This window comes from Theobroma cacao, chromosome 5 (genome assembly GCF_053813885.1).
Source record: "Theobroma cacao isolate CCN51 chromosome 5, ASM5381388v1, whole genome shotgun sequence".
Lineage (NCBI taxonomy): Eukaryota > Viridiplantae > Streptophyta > Magnoliopsida > Malvales > Malvaceae > Theobroma > Theobroma cacao.
Window position 1 is genome coordinate 38401226 of NC_142643.1, and position 23237 is coordinate 38424462.

Below are 23237 nucleotides of genomic sequence, written 5' to 3' on the forward strand. Positions count from 1 at the left end.
CTAGAATCTAGTACTCTACTTGTTCTTTTATTTTTGTGATTTGCTTTAATTTGACACAACACCTATATTTGTCCAACTTATATAAAGCAGTATAGTAAAATGATATTTCAGACAACAAAAATAAGAGAAAAAGTGGGTTCCCATAATTAGTCCACTATTAATTATAATTGTTTATTTAATTTAAAATAAAAATATAAAAATTTAATTTAATATAATAAAAAAATAAAAATTTATTTAAAATTTTTTAAATAATTTAAAAACTTTTTCAAATATTTTATCTTTTTTCGACAATCACTTTTTTTAATAAGAGATCAAACTTCCATATATTGAAAGCACAATTAAACCCTGACAACAAAGATGTTTCCATAAAAGATAATGGACAACGAAGATAATTCCATACGTTCTGGTGCCCTCCAAGGTGAGGTTATTATTGTCATTTCACATTCCTGACGTGGCATATTTTAAATGTACAACCTTAGATATGCAGAAGATAAAATAGGAAAAAAAAAGGAATAGAGAGACAGAGGGGGAAGGTTCAGTTAGAAATGGCGGGAATTGGTTGTCCAAACCTGATTCCACGTGTCAACCGGACGACCACTCAATCACCGTTAAATTTACAGAGAGCCCACGGCGCACGGTGCTGCTCAGTTGCACCGGAAAATGAAAAGAAAACCAAAACTCCTCAGATTTTAAGATTGGCAGTGAGCGGTGTTACAGAGTTGCTAAGACTCTTTTCTTCTTCCACCAAATACAGGTAACGGACTTTATTTTCTTTTTCCGTTTGGTTCCCGAGAAAATGCTGGAAAGGAAAAGGAAAAGCGAAAATTAGAATGATCTGATAATTTTGTTTGTTTATCTTAACATCTTGAAGAGTTGATGATGGACTATGCACTAGGGAGAGAGAGGGAATTTCAGTTTCTGATGTTGATGAAGTTTTAAGGATCCTCAAATCTGATTATGAGAATGCTTACTTTGTTACAGGTACCCTTTTGCATTTCAATTTGCTTATTTTAATTGTAATTCTATTTTAATTGCAATTAGAAATGGTTTAATTAATGACCAATGAGAGCTTGAGTCAACCCAATTAATGTATGTTAATCGTTTATTAGAGATGGTCTGTTACTTAACTCAAACTAATAAGATTGCAGTCTTTGTTAAGTTTCCTGGAGTAGCTGCTTCAATTAATTTGCTAAACTTATACTATCTGCTTCAACATGTATGTTTTTTATACTTACTGATTTTTCCCGTTTCTCCCGTGTGGAAGTAGGGAATTTTACTTCTGCAATTTATGCTGAAGATTGTATCTTTGAGGATCCAACTATTAGATTCCGAGGTTAGACGAATAAGACTGATTACAATTAGCACTTTCACCACTGTTTCTTCCTTTATATGTTGTGCATGTTTATGGTGTACTTACATTGTGTTTGTGGCATTCAATTCCTTTTCATTATGACCCTACTTTTTACTAAACTTATCAGCGAATGTAGAAAAAGACTTCAAATTTTTCTCCCTCTTTTTTTTTTCTTTTTGGTTTGTCATTATTAATCTCAATCATACCATATTCAACCACTTCTAACTACCATCTCATCATGGTGGATGTTATTACCTCCACTTTTGGTCTTTAGAGAGGATTTCATTCCTGTAGTCTCACTGGATTCAATCAACTTTTGCTGTTTCTATTTTCTTCTTTATGTTTTATTGACATCTTTTAGTTTTTCTGTATGAAATGTAAGAAAACCACTCAAAAAATAAAATTAACCTCTCTTGTGGTTAAATTTTCAGGCAGTAGGTTTAGTAATAAACTTAGATAAAGCTACTTGGCATCTCACTCTCATATGCATGCATGATGCTTACATACTGATATTTGATGCTTCAATCGCCATGACAAATAGGTTTCACTATCTTTTAAAGGAGGGAGATCAACTAACATTTATGGTCTTTGGTAATCCAGGCAAGGAGCTGTATTCTCGCAACTTGAAATTGCTTGTTCCTTTCTTTGACAACCCTTCGATTGGATTACAAAAGATTGAGAAGGTAGTCATTCTCTATGATTCAAATTGACTCAACTGAATGCAGATTAGCTGAATGTGGGCGTAAACTTCTATAAGTGAATATATATAATTCTCTTCATAAAAGATTATTTATATTTAGTTCATGTTAAAGCAGGTTGCTTCATTTGAGATAGTGGTTGAAAATTTTGTGGTTGACATATATGTGTTCTAGTCATAATTTTGTATTAAAAGATAGTGTGATGTGATATTTATAGGACATAACTAATTGACTGGATAAAAGAATTGTGTGATTTTATGAGTCTATATTGAATGTCTTCAATAGGTGGTTGTAGAACCCTTTTTAAGATGTAAATGCATTTTACCCCCAAAATGATATTAGTATATCATACAGCATCTCAGGAACAGAATATCTTCTGCAAATACTTACCAACCCAGCCGTATTACTATTTCAACTATTTCCTAGATTTGTCTAGGTGTGTTTGCCTAGGTGCTTCCTCACTAATAGAGGAAGCTTCCCTGTCTTGGTATTGGGCCAACGTGGTAGGTGAACTAAGATTTTAGGAGAATAATATGCAGTTTTCTTTCTCCTAAAATTGAGAAGAAAGGATTTGGCATATTAGTTCTAGCTATGGAAGTGCTTATCTTAGCAATATCTATTTGGTCTGAGGTGTAAACCATTTTTAGTGGTTTCTCATCATGTTATCTGGTATGATTAGATTCAAACTTAGGTGTTTAAAGATTGCCTACTTAGCAGGCTTTTATATGTTTCCTTAACTTGACCTGTTTTAGGCCTTCCAAGAGCCCTCCTTTCCTTAATGCGTAGGCAACCGTTACCATTTGAAATCCAGGGAGCTCATGGCTGAACTTAAGGCAGAAAATGTGTTTGAGCTTGGCTTCTGAAGGTACATTTATGTCTTAATTGCTAAGATTCACCCTTGTTGAACCACCTGCAGCAATATTTCAACTTACCAAATGGATATCAAGGAGCTCTTAAGCACATACTACGTCTTATAGGTCTAAGAGAAGGATGCTCTCTACCTTAAATATATTTGGAACTTAGTGTTGTAAACTTTAAAATATGTCTATAAAGAGGCATTGTGCTTTTATTCTCTCTGGCAACTCACAACTCTTAACAGAAACACAAAGATTGAACAGAAGAACAAATCTATTTATATTGCATTATTGCATTGCTTCCTTGCCTCTCCCAATGTCTTTCTGCTGCCAGGCCTATTTTGATTTTAATAATATGGATAGTGGCTGATAATTTGGCTTTATGTGCAGGGTGTCAAGGTGGAAACAAACTTTGTGCTGGCAACTTGGAGATTAAGGTGCTTCACCGACATTAAGTATCTGGTTTTGCATTCACAGCAGGATCCATTAGTCTGAATACTCGAGGAAAGTTGGGTTGCTTAAGAACTAGGATTTGAAGTTATTCTATTGTCAGTGAACAGCTTATGGTTCACTTTACACTGCAACCTAAATCTTTTTAGGCACTAACCATTTTATTGTAGAAAAACATATTTCACAGAAAAAGAAAAATAAAACATTTTACAGCATAAAACCATTTAAGTTAGCTGTTCTCCGATTCCTCCTGGAGGTACTTTAAAACTGAACTTTTTTAAATAATTGTTGTTTAGAAAAATAATTTCACTTAAAACGCTTGAGAATCATGATAGAGATGGTGGCTGCCTAAAATACTTCCATCGCTGTGCGAAACTGCAGGTTACAAGGAACATTTTTACTATCTAGTTGAGTTATTTTCAATTATCTTGTGTGTTATGCCTTAGTGACTCCCTTTGAATATGGTCCAATTGTTGTTTTTTCTTGGTTTAGAATGGTATAGAATTAAAAAAGTAGTTTTATTTGCTTCTGTCAAGCTTGATATGTTCTTGGCTATCACCTGGCATTTCTTTTTTTATTCACTTTAAACTAGTTGTATCTTATTTACAGAACTTTCCTGAAGCTTCCCTGGAAGCCTCTTATTTCAATCGATGGAAGCACTTTCTATGAATTGGGCCAAAAGTTTACGGTGAGTTAGAATTTTTATTTCTCTTTAGTGGATTTACTCTGTATGCCATGAATGTCATCATTTATGATTGTTCACTGAGATGATTTTACTTGCAGATTGTTAGGCATGCTGAGAGTTGGAATGTCTCTGCACTGGAAGCAGTTGGTCAGATATTCACCCCTAGTTTTTGGAAGGCCAAATGATTGAGCATAATATATTTACCACGAGAAATCAAGTTGCTATATATGTAATTATCAGTTGCTGGTAGGATTTCCAAAGTAGAGCTTAAATTATTTCATTTGTTTTAAATTTTGGTTGGGTACTGCTTCTTGCTCATAATTAATGGCTACCTCCCACTATCTTTTGTTCTGATTATATATCGAACACGAGCTCTATATATATTTTGCCTCTACATAAATGAAAGCTTAGCTTCATGCGATTTTCCTCGGCTTTCCTTCTGTTATGCATTTTGTTTTCTAGTTGACAATGATTCATCATCTTCTACAGATGCACACCAACATGCAACAATGAGTTGCAGTTGAATATTGTGTCAGAGTACCAAATTTTACTCAAATATTCAAACAGGTAGAACCAGTTTAAAAAATAAATCCAAAGTAGTTGATAATCAATGATAATAACATTCTATTCATTTCAACTCATGAAAAAGATCTTTACAACTTGAAAGAAGAAAACAAAAAGAATCAATTCTAGACAAAAGAACAAAAGTAAAATTATTTCGATTGAATCTAGCCGAGTAAATCCTGCAAATAATAGGAATTCATCGTGGCCAATGCCTCATCTACGTCAGCAATCGGATCATTGTCGTTCATTCCCAGTAACTGCTCCATCTCCTTGAAGGGGTAATCAGCAATCTGATCGTCGTCGTTGATCTCCAATAGCTGGTCCACTTCCTTAAAAGGGTCATCATCTTTTGATACTTCCTTCTCATGTGCATACAGTAGTTGATCAACTTCATAACGCGGTAGGTTTCCGTTATTAAAAACGGTGGATGACTGAGTTTGAATCTGATTGTCGTCGTTGATCTCCAATAGCTGGTCCACCTCTTTAAAAGGGTCATCATCTAGTAGCTGATCAACTTCAAAACTTGGTAGATTTCCATCATTAAAAACAGTAGATGACTGAATCTGAGACTGATATTCGTCTTGATGATCATGATTCTCATCTGAATGCGGCAACAATAATTTTCCGAACAACTCTTTCTCCCAAATAGAATCAGAATAGTCATCATGTGGAGAACGAGAGGTGTCTTTGATCTTGCAGATAACCCATTCTTGGAACGTGTCTCCGGGAAGACGATACTCATGCATTAACCACCTAGTTTTGGTGGCATCCTTTCGACTTTTTTTCGCATCCTCGAACTCAAAAAAGTTAAGGGTTCTGACGAACCCTATTTCCTTTCGCTGCTCATCAAGTATAGGCTTCTCAGCGGTTGAAGATCTCCAATATCCACCACTGTCTCCAACTCCTAGCTTTTCGTCGTAATGATGACTTTCAAGAATCCTTCTAGGTCGTTTTCCATTTGCGTTCTTCTTGGAAATCCTCTGACGGTGGGTGAAGATGAATCGCTGGTTGCTTTTCAAGAAGGGAAGACCATTCCCGTTGTTAACATCAAAAAAGACACTTGGTTTGGTGGAATAGATGTCTTCAAAACCAATCACGTACTGCAAATCACCTAAACTGCTCATTGATTCACCAGAAATCAACATGGGGAGATAGTGGGAAACGATGTCTCGATCAGAAGGATCAAAAACCACGCCTAGGGAATACATTGTGAAGGTTTGATGAGAAGAGTGATACTGTTTTTCGTTTCCTTGATGCTGGAAGTAAGAGTTACAGCAGAGTAGTGATTTTATTTATTTATATAGGAAACAAAAGACTGCTTAAGAACAACGCCACTTTTTTTTTAAAAAAAAAAAAGAAATTAATCTTGGATTTTTTTTTTTAAATAATTTACGCGGCAGGCATGCAGAAGCTTCTGGGATTGGTCTTCGATTAAGAGAGTTTCCTCTTATCTCCCTAAGTTGACTGCTGGCCACGTGGGGTTATTGGTCTTCTCATTCTCAGCTTCCATTCATGAAAGGCAAGCAACGCTTCTTCTTCAGCTCCAGCCAGAAGTCCAACGGGCAACTGTAGCTCCCTGGTTCACCAAGTCAAGCTCATCCTTTGATGGAAAGTTTAGTGGGACTGAGGAATTTAAATTAAGCACCGCCTAGAACCTGCCTGCATGGTAATACTGCACTCATTACGATAGCTTCCCAGTGATTGCAGGCTTAATTTTTTTGGTTAAGGTGACAGGGTTTTTACAGATTTAACTTGGGCACTCTTGATATTAATTAATGCAACTTGATTAGTTGTTAATCCATAACAAATACTTCGCGTTTTGCCCATTATGAGAATAACTCTTTTCTTGAGTTTGTCTGTATTGCAGTATATATGCTACAGCTATGAGCTGATTTCATGTGCTTCTCGTTTTGGGTATGTAGTTAAATGCTGGTTAAAGTTCACACTAATGTTGATTTCACTTAATTAAATGCCTTATTCATGTCTATGTGCGATAGACTTTCCTTGCTCGGAATTGCATTTTTGCAATCACTTAGTTCTCAGGGTCAGTATTAGCTTCTTTTTGTTTCACTACATTTGCCAAATCAAATTGTGTTAATTTAATTATTCCATTAGCACTCATAATTTTTTTCCTGTATGCATGTTTTAGCTCCACTGTGTAACTGGTGTTCCAAACACAAAGATTTTGCATGTTTCTTTGGATAAATCATAGGGAATGTAGCAATTGAAACAGTCCAAGGAGCCGCTTTGGATTTTATCCTCACTCATTCACTGATTGCACAAAAATTGATGGTAAGTTGGCTAAAGCCAAAATGTATGGTATACATAATATCTAGATTAAAGAATATAAAGAAGTGGATTCCGGAGTTGAAACATTATGCCTCTGGTGTTCCAATAATAATTCTTGTTGGGACTAAGCTTGATCTTGGGGACGGTAAGCAGTTCTTGATTGATCATGCTGGAGCTATGCTCATTTCTGCAGCCCCGGGAGAGGAGCTGAGAAAGCTGATTGGTTCATCTGCTTATATTGACTGCAGTTCCAAAACGCAGCAGAATGTGAAGGCAGCCTGATCAGAGTTGTCCTTCAACCACCGAAGCAGAAGAAGAAAAAGAAAAGCAAAGCGCAGAAGGCCTGCTCCGTATTCCAAAGATGGTGGCCTTGTGTCCTATTTGCAGTCCCTTTCTCTTCTCCTTGCTCTCGAGGATATTTAGAAGCCCTGGATTATAGTCTCAGCTGACAATTCAGGATCTGGTGGTTTTGGTATAACTGAAATTGTGGCCAGGTTTTGTTTTCCCAACTAATACATCGTAAGGCGCCCATCAATGCTGGTACAGAGAGAATTATAACTGCAGTTTTCATGCCTGTTTTAATCTTCTGTTCATGAAAAGATTAATAAATGATTTTCATGCAAGCATTCGTTACAAAGAGGAATTTGCTCGTGTACAACCAAGCCCATCTACTAATTTCATCCCTATTTTCTTGTTCCTTTTATTTTCTAAATGTTTGTTTGGGTACAGCTTTGTGTCTTTAAAATGTTTTAAAGTATACATTCAACCAAACCCGCTTATCCAACTGTGCATGTATTTCTCGCACTGATGCACACAAAGCGGCAAGGAGATGCAACGTAATTTCAAGACTCAAAACACCACATTTTGCATTTCAAATTTGATAAAGTTATATCAAAGCATTGCCAACAGAGCATCAAGGTTCTGAGTTTAGCTTGCTTCAAAAATAAATCTTCACAAAGTATACATAGTTGGGCACTAGTTTTACTTGTAGTCACATTTGTTAGAAACATCCTGCCCATAAAATTGCAACATGTTTTGTGTAAAACAGTGGTCAAAATATGTTTACCCAAATAAGAAAGCCAAGAATGAGAAAAATCGGCACAACAGGTTGAGGTTGCCAAAGAAAGAAAGCATATGAAGCTACTCAGCTGAAAAGAATAAAATGTTCAAAAGGTGTCCCATCAAAACAAATGGCTCTTTAAAGACAAAACCAATGCAGTTGCTGCTTACATGCATGAACTACATAGTAGCTGTCAACAATCAAGGTCTAGGAAGTTGGTAATACAAAACAATTGACTAAAATGCATATACATTTATCATACAGGACATTGTTATACTAGGTTACTCAGTCTGTGCCACTGCACTGTTCTCAACTTAACTAAAAAGGCATTCAGATTCAGAACAATCTATGGAAAATATCCTCAAACTTGTAGCCAACAGCACAATACAGAGCTTTTTCATTTCTTTTTAATAAAAACAGTGTAAGCATCCAGAACTCCACCCGATCATAACCATTGCTACACATCAAGCTAATCAACATCCTAAAAGATATACATAAGTTAATACTACATTTTCTCTAAGAATCAGATAGTGCCCCACCTTCACCTAGTCAATAACCAATACTGCCTACCATGCTTCTCCTTCGGAAACAAAGAGAAGAGTGACTTGCAAGCATCACTCATCCTATCTCATAATACCAACACTAAATATTTGGGCATGCAAGCAATAGCATATGCTGGAACTGCAACCTAGTTTAAACTAATTGCCCTTTCAATCGAAACTCATCCAATCTTAATCTTCACCATTGACTAACTGAACTCAATCTGTGATCCAATCAAATATTCTCATCATGGCTACCCATTTTCATATGTTTCAAAATTAAACCAACAAGACAGAGAAACAGTAAGACTTGAAAATCCATGACAAACAATGCTATATCTAAATTGACCTACTAGTTAATTATTTCCATAGAATAAAGAACCTTAATTACAACAGAGCATAACATAAAGAACCCAAATCACACAATAAATTGGCCAATTAGATAACTATTTGCAATTCAAGCACTTAACTTCCCTTCACTAATTTCATCACCTCAATTCAAAACACAGAATTGAAAAGAAAAAACACAGAACAAAATAAAATAGAATCACCCCAGAGAACGAAGACCACCATTGTCACAGAAATTAAAACATAACATTAAGCCATCACAAAGTTGACAATAAAGTCTAAAAATCCCAAATGACATTATAATTTTTTTAAAAAAAAAACACATCAGAAATTCCAACAAAACCCTAAAAACCTCTCACTCAGTCAACGCTCTGCATAATATCCTCAGCTGTAAACTTAGTACCCTTATCCTTATCGGCCGCTGCCCTTCCTTTCGCCTTCCGATCCAACAAACTCTTCCGATCCTTATCCAGCCTCAGCTTCGTGATCACAACCTTCGAAGGGTTGATTCCCACATTAACGGTGGACCCATTAACTTTCTCACGAGTGATTCGCTCAATGTGGATGACCCATTTGCGACGGTAAACCTGAACCACTTTCCCTTCACGGCCTTTGTAGGTTCCGCGAACGACTTGGACCTCGTCGTCCTTGCGAACCGGCATGGAGCGGACGTTGTATTTGGACCGGAGGTCGGAGGAGAGTGGCGCGCTCATTAGGATGCGGCGGACGCTTGACGGCGCCGTGAAATGGGCCTTCCGGTTCTTGCGCCGAGAAGAGGAGACGCGAGGATTGTACTTCATTTTTTTACTTTGTTTAAGGGTTTCTCGCTTCCTCTCTTCTCTGAGAAGGCTCAAGGATGGAAAATGAAGATTAGGTTTCTGAGATTTTAAGGGGTGCGTGTGAGGGCGTCAGACTAGGGTTTTTATTTTTGGATGGGCTTGTGGGCTTCGTATTAAGCCCAGTTTGCTTACGGACTTCTTTTTTTTTTTTTACTTTGAAATTTTGCTTTTCTGATAGACGATAATGTCCAAATATGAGAAAATAAGTATTTCTTGCCTTTTTTTATAAAAGAAAAAAAATTCCAAGTCATCATTTTTCTCATAGGTTTAATTTGATGGAATTCATTCTTTAATTAATTAAAAAAAATTAATAGTGCTAAAATCATGTTTCAAATAAGAATTTTTTTAATTAAAAAAATATTCAAACCCTGCTCTATATACAAAAGATCATTTAATATTAAATAATTAATGAGAAGATCAATTCATTGTAATAAAAAAAAAAAAAAAACACAAGGACTCATTACAAGGGTTGATTTTATATTTTAGCCAAAACAAATTTTCGAAAAAAGAATACTATTCTGCTTGCTTGCTAAAAATGTGGAGTATTATGGGATATTGCTAATGCATACTACAGTAATGTTACAACATAGAAATCAAACAATGGTCTATTGGTATAACTTTAGCTTGCATTATATTCATTTCTTTTTCCGTACATCATAAAGCTAAGCATGTGCTTTCACTTGCAGCAGGTGATTCACCAAGAAACTCTGACCTTAACTGCATCAGCAGCCGGCCTAGATAGTTCAGGCCTTCACCGTCCCGGCCACCACCCCAGAAAAGATCATGTGGTGAAGCTTCAACTAATACCGACCCAGCAGTTGAGAGCAGCATGGAATTCAAGTGAGGATATATTGAGAACTTGCATTTCAGTGCCCTATACATAACATCGATCTTGACACTTTCCCAATCAGATCTTACCTGCATTGCATTGCAGATATAAATATATGGTAGTCAATCCAAGAAAAACTGTAATCTCCAGATTTGTATACATGTAAAGAGGTAGCCTAGTGCACAAGCCTCTTGTATTGTGGTGTTCAGAGGCAGTCAGATACATATGCAGCCATAACCCCAGTATGTAAGAGGCTGTTTCCATGGCTTGAAACTTTTATACAACAAAAAGAACACATTTACACTATTCAAGCGGGTAGGCATAAGATAAATTAAAATTTAAATCAACTATTTTTCTTTGGAGTAACTCTACATTTTCTGAATTTTAAAGCTCTCAAATATCTGTACTGTCTGTCTAGAGAATGGCATCATTAATGGAAACAAAATAACAGTCCAATCAAACACTGTTTTATGCTAAACACAGAAAAAATTTCTAGGCCTTCTAGTGGCTGTTAATTTGTTACATACCAGAACTACAAGGTGTCCATAATGTTGGATGCAGTGCGGAAGGAATAGGAGATTTGAGTATCCCTCTACAGAAAATTCTAACTACTCCCAAAACAAACACACAGGCAAATGCTGCAAGCACAAGCACTACACAGGGCAAGAATAAAACAGACAACAGAAGAAAATTGACCTTAATCAAGAAAAAGAATTAAAAAAATAAGTCTCAGATGAGCAAAATGAAAATTATATACTGAAGTATAAAGTTAAAATTCATCAACGGGCGAAAACCATCAAAGACATAAACAATTTATTGTATTCAAAATCACATGCTTTAGGACCACTTTTCTCAAAAAACCATCAACTCACTTGGGCATACAACAATAGTCAAAATGAAACTAGAATTTATAGTTGTCCGTGTCATAATATTATAGAACAAACTTTTAAGCTATAATAGCAACCTGAAGGACTAGAAGAATGAGACGAAATAAATCCTCCAAGATTTACCAGATTAGGGTGCCGCCTCTGTGTTAACCTTCCCATTCGTGCTGCTTCCTCTGGACTTTTTGCCAATTTTATTTGTTCAATGCAATCCTGTGCCATGGGATTGCTGATTCCAAGAAACTTGTTTGCCTAAAAATACAAGAGAGCTTTATTGAATCTAAACAAGGTTAGCTGTAATGGTTTTTCCGAATAAAGGACAATTACCTGGTAATAATGTTCTACACTTGACCAAGTGGCATAATTACTATCTTCATCGGGCATTTGAATTGGATGAGGAGAAAAATTTGAGAAAGCACCATAGGGATCCCATGTTTTATAGAAGAATATGATGCTTGACTCAAAAGGTATAACAGTTGGGTCAATTGCAAAGGTTTCATCCTCTGAAGGAATAGTGGGTGTTAAATCCGGTATAGGCTGAAGAAATCCACTGATAAGCATATCAGGTCCAACCTGTAATTCAAATGCCAAAAGGAAACACAAACATGAACATTAAGTCAGAGGCCTTGTACAAAAGACGAGCCAAATCAGGCATGCTGAGAATATTCATAATAATAATCACTTATGTTCCAATATTTTGAACTTAAAATAATAAGTAATAAAAAAAGCCCGGCAATATATGTTTCAATTTTTGCCCATTTAGTTTGAAATGAGTCTGTGCATCTTCTAAAAGACAAAACAAACAAACTGGAAACCTAAGTAAAACATGGAATAATATGAAATGCATTTTATGTCATCCCTGCAGCAAATGTCTCTTTCCCTCACAACATCTACAGAAACAAATAAATAGATAAATAAAAAGTGGGACACATTGATCTTGAAGAAGACTTCCCCAGACCTAATTGAGGAAAAAAGAGGGAAGACAAAAATATCTGGCTTGCCTTTTATCTTGTCATACCAAACAATGTTCCAAAGGAAAACAGCGCAAATCTTTTCGTCAAACTTAAAATCACATTTCCTGTTTGTTGCCCTTTTTGTTGTTGCTGTTGCTGTTATCAAGTTACTACTCTATCATACACTTCACCAATAAATTTCTTTTTCTTTTTCTTTTTTTATTAATCCTTATTTCTCTTCTTCCCTTTTCTTAAGCCAGTTTGACACTAAATAATGATTGGTTACAAAGTAGGAGAGCGGTAACAAGACCAACCAAATACAAGAAACCATCTATACCAACAAGATATAAAGTAGGCAGGGCTATATATTATTCAAGATATGATTATTTAGGTAAGAAACTGGGAGGGGGAGGAGGATGGATGCAATCCTTAAAATAACAATAAGTGCCTAGCATAAAATACAATTGATAAGAAAAAAAAAAGGACAGTGAACAAAACTTTCAAGAGACCAACCTGCTCAAAGCAAACATCAATCAAATCCAGTGCTTGTGACATCTCAACCATTCCAAGTTCACCCACAGGAGAAGGCGCGTTCTTCCCACCAATAATTTTAGGAGCAACAAATGCAAAAACCTACAACCAGAAGGACAAAACAATGACGCAATAAATAAATGAATGAAAAGTTAGCCAAAAAAAATTGATAGATGACTCTTTATCAGAAGCAATATTTGGAATTAAATCTCCATGCCCTAAGATGTGGAATTCTTGATTCATAACACAGATAAAAGCTTCCTTTAGAAAATTGGAACAAAGGGCAAACATTGGTTAGCAGCTGACACATAGCTGACTTTCCTGAAGAAGGCAGCGGTGTCTAGATAGAGATGTTGCGGTGAAAACTACTATTATTAGTTGAATGAACTTTTGGTCCAAGGGAGAAAGAGGACATTCAAAGTTATAAAAAAGATATAAATCATAATAATGATAATGATCATATCAAAAGAACCTGAGAATTGATGTTCTATGAAAGAGAAGGCCAACACTATATGAGATGCCAAATGATTAATTAATAACATTACCATGGTTTCAAATTATTCAGAGAGGCAGACAAGAAACACCACTGAAATCCAGTTCTCTTATAATTCTTGATACATAGAACTGACAGCTGAGTACAATAAACATCACTCTGAACAGATGCGAGAGAGAAACCAACTTATCCTTAATCTATCTTAGAAGAAGTTTTAAAAAAAATCCCATACTAGCATCTCAGTATGATTTTGAGTTCTATCCAGCTGAAGAACAACCACACATTTAAAGTAAAGAATAACTAAAAACAAAATAAGAGAAGATGACAATAACCTTGTGTATTACACCCGACGAAATAGCAGATGCAGCCAGTGTCCCTCCACACTCCCATAAAATGGAGAGATACCCACGGTCATGAAAATATTCCATTACATCCCTGGGGTTTAAGATGTCAAACTCCACTACTTCGACTCCTTTGGATGCAAGAAATCTCTGGAAACTCCTCCTCGCTCCCCTTTGTGTTACAACTATAGTGGACACCTCAGATAGATCCCAAAGATTTGCTTCCTTGGGAAGATCAAGCGTTTGTGACATTACTATTCGAATTGGCATATGCCCACCTCCATGTCTTGCCGTCAGTCTTGGGTCTACATGAAAACATAAATTAGAAGATAACACAGCAACATTCTGAGCTTAATCAACCACTTTATCACCAAAGGGGCAGAGGTAGGTATTGATGATACTTACCATCCCTACGCATAGTATTTCCTCCAACTATAATGGCATCACTTCTACCCCGCAATTCAAACACTCGATTCCTAGACAACTTACTGCTTATCCATGCTGCATGACCACTGCTTGCAGCTATTTTTCCTATTACCTCAAAGAAAGAATGTCAGATCTGATCCATGCAATTTAACAGCTTGCTCAAATAGTATGATAATATTCTAATTCACCCTTCTAAGTTAAAGAAATTATGGAAGTTAATATGAAAATTGAATTTGTTTAATGCATAACACTCACCATCAAGGGTCATGGCATACTTAAGAACAGAAAATGGAACACGAGAAGCAGCCCTATAAATCAAAGGTAAATTGACAAGGAGACATGCCTTTCGAGCTTCCTACAATACAAAGGTAAGATATATTAAGGATAATATAAGCACTGCTGATTTGATAGGCAGCACCAGAACACAAGAACAAGTCTTAATATGAAAAATTAGATGATGAACATAAATACAGCTGCAGCAAAGTGCAATATATTCATTGAACTCTGCATGCTGTTTGACTTGCACAATACTCTTTCTAGCAAAAATTTTCTCCAGTTCACATTCTCCTTATACTATCTGACATAATGTAATAGACAAATCCTCTCTAACTAACCATTAAAGATTGTAATCTTCAAGATACTTGTGATGCCCAGCAACAGTTTGCTATCCGAGTCAATGCCTTCCTAACATTAGGCATCCTATTCCCTTTCTTCTCTAAAATTCTGTTTTCTAGAAGTCATAACTCAAATCAGATCAAAAAAAATTGGAGGACTTATCAATAAGTTGTGTTCCTCATAATTGATAAAGGACATTGTTGCATACGCTTTGAATCTGCCATTCAACTTTAAACCTTTAATAAGAGAACAACACTTTATATTCTTTAAACAGCTATAAAGCATGGTGTTTTTCTTTTCCTCTGACAAAGATAAAGCAACACATTGATCAAGTTTGAACATAATCCCAAAGGAAACCCTAATTTTACAGAACAGACACTTATGATCCAGAAATATCAGTTGTAAGCAGACCTATAAAAGATGGACGGAACTACAAGTGCACATAATAAGTCTTTCAATTAAAACAAACACATCCAGGTGCATGTAGCAGATGTAAGTTAAATTATAGTTAAGAGATCATATCTCATACAAGTGAGGAAAATTAATTAAATAGGAGGAGAAATGAAGAAAGAAATGTGCACCTTACCATGTTAATAACTTGATCATATGAAGACTCTTCCAAGTTAGATTTGTTAGGCATAAGAACCAAAAACATAAAACGGAAACATGCCCCACATGAAGTTTAAAAATCATACCTCCACAATTTTACTTTGCATATCCTCTCCAAGAACATCAACCTGCAAACCTTGACTCCTTAATGCACGTATGGCATTGCCTCTCAGATGCTGCAGAGGATGCCTGATTCCAACAACAGCTCTTGTGATTCCTGCCTAATCTACAGAATATCAATGATCTGGCAACTGACAGAACAATAAGAAAATTAAAAAAAAAAAAGAAAGAAAGAAAAGAAAAGAAATTGTCTCTGTCCAAATGAAGCTACAACAGCAGAAGAAACTGCTAGAAACTGATCATGGAGATCAGAAACAAAATATAAGGAACCAAGATAAAATTATAAACACCGGATTAAAGCAATCAAGACTTAAGGAATTTTAATCAAGTCTCTAGGACCTACAAAGGCTCCAAATTTCAGAATTATCTGCCCCTTGTATAAAAAATATTAATTCTATTCCTAATGTCATCAGTCAATTGAAGCTCTAGAAACAAGCATAAGTGGTCCAGCCTTCTGGAAAATGCAGCCTTTGATTCCTTTCTTGACGTACAATGTAGCTATCAAGTATTCAACTTCATTTCATCTTTAACTGTAGTGGAGTTAATGTTGCACCTAAGAACAAGCCTCTATTCCTCTGGAATTTGGGTTCTAGCAATCAGCCCTCTGTTCCTTTACACTTGAGTGTCAATTTACACCTTAGGTTCAACCAAACACCTCTAAAGATGCCAAAACTACCAATAAACATACAACTTTAAGTATAAAACTAATTAAATGGATCCTTCTAAATGCACAAAATTACATTCAATTATAAACCCCTTGTAGCGTAACAAAATTTTAGTATGTTCGTCATCTCGATTTGGGTTATTATTGATGCTACTGGGAAAAACGTACGTTTGGATGGAAAAAAATAATAATACTAAAATAAATTAATAAAAATTAAAATTTTAACGTTCTCAATGGCAAAAAGCATGGCTTTACTTTCATATGAAACAATTATATTTGTAATGTGCATTACATTTGTAGCCGTTAATTCATGTTTAACCCAAAGGGAAATGCTAAAAAATCTGAAAAAATTGATAATCCCAACAGTCCGAATAAGAGACATTAAACCTTAAGCCTTAAAATTTGTATTATATACCCACATTATTATAATATTTATCTCTCCACTTCATCTATCTTGCTTTTACATGTTAGCAACTTTTTACTCTTTGGAAAAACAAAAATGCAAACAATTTAAAAAGTAAGTAGTAAAAGTACAACCTTATCTCCATTTTGAAAAGACAAAAGCAAAAAACGACGAAAAAAAAACCAAAAATTGAAACCTGAACAAGAGCGGATACAGCAGTGTGATCCCCATGGCAATCTCCAGGCTCCATGTTAAGGTAAGCAGTGGCGCCTCTGCACCGTTCTCCGGCGTCCTCAACGGCCAGCCCCTCCGCCGGCTTTGTGCCCTGGGCATACAGGTACCCTTCACCGGCCACCTCACCTGAGCGTGTGGCGATGACGCATCCGAAATTCGGGTGCGGCGAGGTAAAGCCCGCGGACTTGTCGGATAAGTCAGCGGCGCGTCGGATGTAGGACAAGTCTTGGGCGTGGGAGTGTTTGTTGATGTTGGTGGTTCTGCAGATTACTGAAGATGAGTAAGGTCCGAGTGCAAAAGAGAGCGCCATTCTTGTGTTCTCCTGCTGTATTTGCTGTTGTGCTTTATAATTGTTATCTTTGGAAGAGATAATCAGTGGAACAATTTTTTTGTATACCAAGGCAAGGCAAGGAAGAATGCCCATGCCCTGGCTGTGCTCATATTCACTTTGGGCTTCATACGGCCCATTTCTACATGTATTCAAATCCACTCTCGTATTTAATAATATGTTGAACTTAAATAGTTGGCTCGTTTGGAACCATAGTATTTCATAATATTTAATAGAATTACGACTTAGCACGTAAGAGTTTGATGATTTTTACTTGTATCATTGCAAGAATCTCAACCAGTGTTGATTTTGATTTGCAAGTCTAGTGAAGAAGAGTCGCGTTGGAAGGCCTTGGTACATTGTTCTATTTAACCTCTCCATCTCACCCTCCATTAGTTTTAAGTGTGCAGAGGTTTGCAAGTTTCTTTAAACTTGTGACTCCATATAAAGAACTTGAATCACTCTATTTGTCACCCGGAAACAATATTGCAAGATTGAAACTAAGGCCACTAGTATAAATACAAATCATGTAAAGCAAGCATGCATAGCAAAATCTATATTCTCTACTCTAAATCACATGCATACCAATCTCTAGAGTCTAGAGCATACTACCTAAAATCATGCAATGATGCAAGCAAATTACATGGATGATGCCTCTTTTGATCCCAAACCAGTCAAGATGCAACTCCCCAGCAATGAGATATATACGCACACAACATAGACATAGTACAAGGACACATTGTTTATTGCAAGTAATAATCCATCAATCTTGCTTTTAACAGGCACACCCAATGTGCAGAAGCATCTGCCAATTATGAGTTCATTGTCTCAGCAACACATAGCTAATTAAACACAAGGAACAAGTACAGGGTTCACCCCTTTTCTTTTCAAAGTGATCATAATATTATTGTTATTGCACTTATTCCTCTTCTTCTGCTTCCTCCAGCCAATTCACAAAGGGCTCCAGTGCCTTCACAAAGGTTTGCCTGCAATATTTACAGTACATTTTAGAACATATAAAAACAAAATAGGAATGTAATATGGACATGGAAAGAAAATTCTATATGAAGAAAACAAAAAGCATAGAGTTCCGGAATGAGAAACAGACAGTAATAAAATGGTTATTTACATGGTTCACAGCCCAACTGTCTCACACACACATTAGGATGCAGCACACTCATAAGAAATATTTATAGCTCTAAAAACTAGATAGAAAAGGCAGTTACTGCCTTTTACAACCTCAAAAACTCGGGTTGGATAATGCAGAAATTGACCTAGCCTTCATTTCCACATAAAATGAATGAACAAAAGATAAACACCAAACCTTCAACTTAACTCAAAAAGGTGAGTATTCACTACTCTGATTCAGTACTACACATTCTGACCAGTCGCTCAAGTGCCAAGCAGAAGCGCTGATGATACATCACACTTCTCAATGATATGACAGCAAATATGAAAATACTGCGTACCTGCCCTTAGGGTTTGTTCCTTTGCGGAACCAGTGAAGAATGGTATCTTCTGCAAGGACATCCTGGTCGTAGAGAGACCTTACAATCTCAGGGAATAGCTTCATCAATTTAGCATCCTCATAGCATTGCATCTGAACTTTGTACATAAGTTCCAGCTCAAGTTTTCCACTGGTGCAGAAGGAATTTAACAGCTGTGCCCATGTTTTGACCTTTATCATGAGAATCAACATAATTAACATTGCATGAGTCTTCACAATAAAGAACCTGTTATCAATAATGTTCTAAACTGGTAGATCCATTTTCATTGGGCATACTTAAAGACCAGGCATGTATTTAATCCTTAGGGTTTAAGCCATTACGTTAGTGTGTTGCTCAATGCCTGCATCTCCTATAATACATTGACTTTCCATCAAACATGGCTAGCGGAAAAACAGGTATGGCAACAGACAAAATGTTTACCTGTCGCAAAGCTGCATTGGCATTCTGCTGCTGGTTCTTCCCAGACCACTGAACAGCATCCATTATTACATCCCACAAAATCCGTACAACCTCTATATCAGGTAATTTAGCATCTTTAACACGTTGTTTGACATTTTCAATGACTTCAGATATCTCAGATTCCTCTGCAATCTGGGTCGTCAAAGCAGACTTCATTTCCTTCAGTTTCACCTCAAATAACTTTTTCTCATTGTATTCAACCAAGGGCACCAACCCTGCCTTGCTGAAAATCAACATAATCAGACAAAGAATAAGATTCAAAAAAGTTAAATAAAAATACACAGCATCAATTCACTTGCAAACCAAAGATACAACCAGGCATTGAAACATTGTCATGATCATATCTAACAAAGGGTGCATTTGGTTCGATTGGATGATGAATAAATACAATAAATCATCCTATGCCTTGCTTGGTGTTCACTAAAAATAGGATAGGATGATATCATTTAATCAACAATCGTGTCCACTTCTTCATCATCTCATTATTCTTACCATATCCTATCTATTTATCCTGTGCACCAAGCACACCCTCATTGGATACTTCTCAAACAGCCAAATCACAATCAAAATTAGACATTAACATTTGTAGTCAAACACATGAAACCCATAATCTAGAAAGGTTCAATTATCTTAGACAATCATGAAGTAACACTTAAGTCATTAACATTTCTAGAGCCTACTATTGGTATAGTCAAGACAAGCAAATACTTGTTTCAACCAAAAAAAACTATGCCAACAAGTTAAATTTGTATTGGCAATCTTACAATTTATGTTTCCAGTTTCTTTCTCTCCAGTTTCATCCTTCAGTACTAGGACAAAAGTCAACTACAATTCATCAACGTCAAACCCAACAAAGGTATTATTATTTTTCAACAAGAACCAAAACTGTTGATCTCAAACCCCCATATAACTTTGGAAACCATATGCACAGAAATTCAGGACAAGCAGAAAAATTATAAGTGACACAATTCCTCTATCTCTAACCACAAAACTTACGTGAAATGCTCAGAGAAACCTTCAGCAGATCGCTTTGCGGATGGAAAAAACTCCAGGAGATTGTCCTCCATTTTCCCTCGCTTCAGAATTGAAATTAAATCCTCAAGGCTATTATCCACCAGATACTCCTTGAAGAAGTCTGTTATGAATGAAAGAACTAGCCCTTTTGCCACAAGATTATCCTTGAGCAGTGGCTGGAACACAGTCTCAGGTGGCAGCCCTGATAGTTTCTGGGAGAAAGCAAGTGCTGTGAAAATTGCGAGCTTCTTCCTTTCATTTTCCTCAAAAAGCTCCAACGACTGCAAGAGTTTTCGCATAACATTTTCAAGATTCTTTATCAGAAAAGGCCTCCGGCGCAAGATTTTCTGTATATAGCTCACAGATGGGAAAATGGCTTCACGTTTAGCCTCGCACTCTATTATAGAGTAAGGGTGGCGCTCACCCTCATCAGGTTTAATTGTGCCTGGTTGTGTGCGGCCTCCAGTGAAAACGACCTGCAATTGCCAATTTAGATCGCTTCAAAGCAGTATAACTAATTTTCACCAAGCAAAACAGGAAGAAGCAATCAATTAGAACAACACATACCCAAAGAGCTTCAAAAATTGGTCAAACATCAGGAATATATAGCTTGAATATTTTTTGGTTGAAGATTTTTAGGCATTTTCTTATGTAAAATTAGTTTATTCAAGTGTTAATGAAAGAGACAAGACCGATTTAGATAGAAAAATTGCAAGAAGTCATCTCATATTACAAGTGCTTGCCACCGACTACATAAAATTAGCATGAAAACAAGCACAAAATATAAAAAAGGACACTTTCACAATCTAGCAGATACGTAGGCCAATAATTTGGAGGAACACCATAATCAAGTTTAGGAAAAATGAGTTTTGTCATTTATTCTCATTAAAATAATCACCAGTATCAAGTTTTACTAGGAAACCTGATGCTGCTGTCAAACTGCATGCATATTAAGTAAATCAAGTGTTAGCCTAAAAACATCAGTCCACTAACCACCAAGCATGCATATGCCTCAATGGTGAGATTATTTCCCATATATATTTTTCCAGCAGATCATCATTCTTAATGAATTATGCTAAAGATCCAATGGAATAGCAGAGAACAATCAATTGTTTTCTGTTAAAAGGAAAAACATCAAAACTTGATATTTCCATACGGAAATCAAGAAGCTTACCTCAAAGAAGGTGTCACCGTATCGTGTGAAGTTAAGGTCTGAAGATTCAATGTTCCTGGCAACAAGTTCCTGCAAGAAGCAAGTGTTAATCGAAGAGCAAAATGACCAACTAGAATAATGCCTAAGTTTAAACCTAGATGAAAAGATGGAGCATTGTGGTAAATACCAGATCACCAACATTCTCCAAATAGATCTGGACCACTGCATCAGCAAATGCTGCAGGGTCCAGAGGTGCAGCAATATTCCGTTTGCGGGTCTTAATCCGCGTACCGCTGCACAATAGATAAAAGAAACATATGCACAAATTAAAAAAAACATAAAAGAACATCAGTCAGACACATTCTTAAGGTTCTTCCGCATATTGTTAGCATATTAGTTGTTCAAAGACAAGCTACCACTTTCAGTACACTGTCTTGATTTAGTGAAGTGAAATGTAAAATATTTTAGCATTTGCCCCAATTCAAACCATAAATGACAAAACAAGTTCCTATTTTGTCAAGTTCCTGTAAGCACCCACGGTTATCAAAACAAATTAAACATAACCCTGAATTATAGAATAATGAAATCAAATTTTCTTAAAGGACAAAAAGGAACGGTGCAAAATTTTGATTTATTATATCAAACATAACACAAAGATAACTTGCAGAAATAATAAAGCTTCCCTACTTGGAAATCAAGAAACAAGGTCTAAGAAATATGACAAACTGTAAGAAGATCATACCATCATTATGTCGAGTACAAATCGAATAATAATTCATGTTAAGAAAACTAAAGCATAAAGAGGTTCATATACAAGGATAACAAAAAAATTGCAGCCAAAAGAAATATTCATTTTGGAGGAGAAGCATAAGTACTAAAACTGAGTGCCAAACCTTTGAATCTATTGTCATTCTTAAATTATTTTTCCTCATTACTTCAAAAGTTCGTCATACAGGTCATATAACTGACATCGAGGCCTCATAGTGCTAAACATTACAGATACCCCCAATTATTTTTCTTTTTCAATGTCAGCTCAAATAGCAAAGAACATTTTGCAAAAATAGAATAACTTACCCAAGAGTGGGTTTCTCCTTCGAGCTGCAGAATCAAAGGATTAAAACCAATTAGTATGCAATAAAAAAAAATTGACCATTTCTTGAAAAAAAAATATTTATTATATAAATTTAATAACCAAAGGAACAAATCTTAAAGAAAAAGGCTATTATTGACTGAAGAAGACAAGCCAATTCAATGAAATCAAGATTAAAGAAAAACAAAATAGTAACAGCATCAAAACACAAAGGAGAAAAGCTTTCTGAACAAACTCTCAAAAAATTGCAAAAAAGAAAAGCTTTCAAAGAAGCCTAAGATATAACAAACAACGGATCAAGGCAAGAAAATTCTCCTAAACTAACTTAATTTGTCTTCGCGACAAAAAAAAAACCCTAAAGCGAAACAATAAAAAAAAGACTAATCTCGAAGAAATCTTTTTCTACTATTTAATTGATATTTAGAAATGGTCAGGAATCAAATCAAGAACTTTACAAACCAAACACACAAAACAAAAAAGAAAAAATAAAAAAATTCTAAGAAAATCCCAAAATTGTGAACCAAATAGCGAATCGATCTGGCTTTCCCAAAACAAAATTACAGATCTCTGATCAAGAAAAGAAAATTGCAGATCAAGAGAGAGAGAAGGAGACGTCAGAGTACCTCATAAACCAAGACGAAGAAAGGATCGGAGGAGAGGGAAGTCTCTCTGGGATTTGGGAGATTTTTGAGTGAGAGACACAGAGAGAAAAAGAGAAAGAGAGAGAGAAGAGTGGGCTGATTGATAGTTTTTGGACAAAGATTTTATAATTATTTTATTACTATTATATTCTTTTTCTTTTACTTAAAAAAAACAGAGTGAGAAGGGAAGAGGGTGAACAATAAGGATTATGTAACAGTGTATTATACAAGTTACGGAACCCTAAATACGATTAATTTATTTAAA

At 35.8% G+C, this 23237-nt stretch overlaps 4 protein-coding genes across 4 annotated transcripts; 1 reads left to right on the forward strand and 3 right to left on the reverse strand.

Annotated features, from left to right (window-relative positions):
- Positions 1 to 489: 489 nt before the first annotated feature.
- Positions 490 to 4459, forward strand: LOC18599316 (adenine phosphoribosyltransferase-like protein, putative (DUF2358)). Its single transcript, XM_007029239.3, is given in 8 exon segments — positions 490 to 754; positions 872 to 981; positions 1268 to 1333; positions 1952 to 2034; positions 3294 to 3340; positions 3963 to 4041; positions 4137 to 4205; positions 4207 to 4459. Coding segments are annotated over 8 exon segments (684 nt in total). The 5' UTR covers positions 490 to 545; the 3' UTR covers positions 4228 to 4459.
- A 4603-nt stretch (positions 4460 to 9062) lies between these two features.
- LOC18599319 (large ribosomal subunit protein uL24z) lies at positions 9063 to 9731 on the reverse strand. The gene has a single exon (XM_007029245.3). It carries the CDS (start codon positions 9636 to 9638, stop codon positions 9198 to 9200), a length of 441 nt encoding a protein of 146 aa, XP_007029307.1. The 5' UTR covers positions 9639 to 9731; the 3' UTR covers positions 9063 to 9197.
- A 536-nt stretch (positions 9732 to 10267) lies between these two features.
- LOC18599320 (cytidine/deoxycytidylate deaminase family protein) lies at positions 10268 to 17179 on the reverse strand. Its single transcript, XM_007029246.3, has 9 exons — positions 16742 to 17179; positions 15445 to 15579; positions 14390 to 14489; positions 14114 to 14239; positions 13700 to 14013; positions 12857 to 12976; positions 11718 to 11963; positions 11517 to 11642; positions 10268 to 10595 (listed from the first exon to the last, which is right to left on the reverse strand). The coding sequence occupies exons 1-9, from the start codon at positions 17087 to 17089 to the stop codon at positions 10332 to 10334; spliced, it is 1779 nt and encodes a 592-aa protein (XP_007029308.3). The 5' UTR covers positions 17090 to 17179; the 3' UTR covers positions 10268 to 10331.
- Positions 17180 to 17831: 652 nt separating this feature from the next.
- LOC18599321 (uncharacterized) lies at positions 17832 to 23181 on the reverse strand. Its single transcript, XM_007029249.3, has 8 exons — positions 22955 to 23181; positions 22316 to 22339; positions 21429 to 21534; positions 21263 to 21331; positions 20071 to 20564; positions 19036 to 19297; positions 18577 to 18785; positions 17832 to 18093 (listed from the first exon to the last, which is right to left on the reverse strand). The coding sequence occupies exons 1-8, from the start codon at positions 22957 to 22959 to the stop codon at positions 18027 to 18029; spliced, it is 1236 nt and encodes a 411-aa protein (XP_007029311.3). The 5' UTR covers positions 22960 to 23181; the 3' UTR covers positions 17832 to 18026.
- Between the last annotated feature and the right edge of the window lie 56 nt (positions 23182 to 23237).

Bases quoted from the DNA above. Each gene is read 5' to 3' on its own strand.
- LOC18599320 (XM_007029246.3), bottom strand. From the start codon at position 17,089: ATGGCGCTCTCTTTTGCACTCGGACCTTACTCATCTTCAGTAATCTGC. The intron at 14,240-14,389 runs GTGAGTGTTATG...TTGAGGTAATAG, and splicing joins GTATGCCATGACCCTTGATG to GAAAAATAGCTGCAAGCAGT. The intron at 11,643-11,717 runs GTAATTGTCCTT...TTGTATTTTTAG, and splicing joins GTGTAGAACATTATTACCAG to GCAAACAAGTTTCTTGGAAT.
- LOC18599321 (XM_007029249.3), bottom strand. The intron at 21,535-22,315 runs GTAAGTTATTCT...TCTATTGTGCAG, and splicing joins AAGGAGAAACCCACTCTTGG to CGGTACGCGGATTAAGACCC. The intron at 20,565-21,262 runs GTAAGCTTCTTG...TGGCAATTGCAG, and splicing joins ACGGTGACACCTTCTTTGAG to GTCGTTTTCACTGGAGGCCG.
- LOC18599319 (XM_007029245.3), bottom strand. From the start codon at position 9,638: ATGAAGTACAATCCTCGCGTCTCCTCTTCTCGGCGCAAGAACCGGAAG.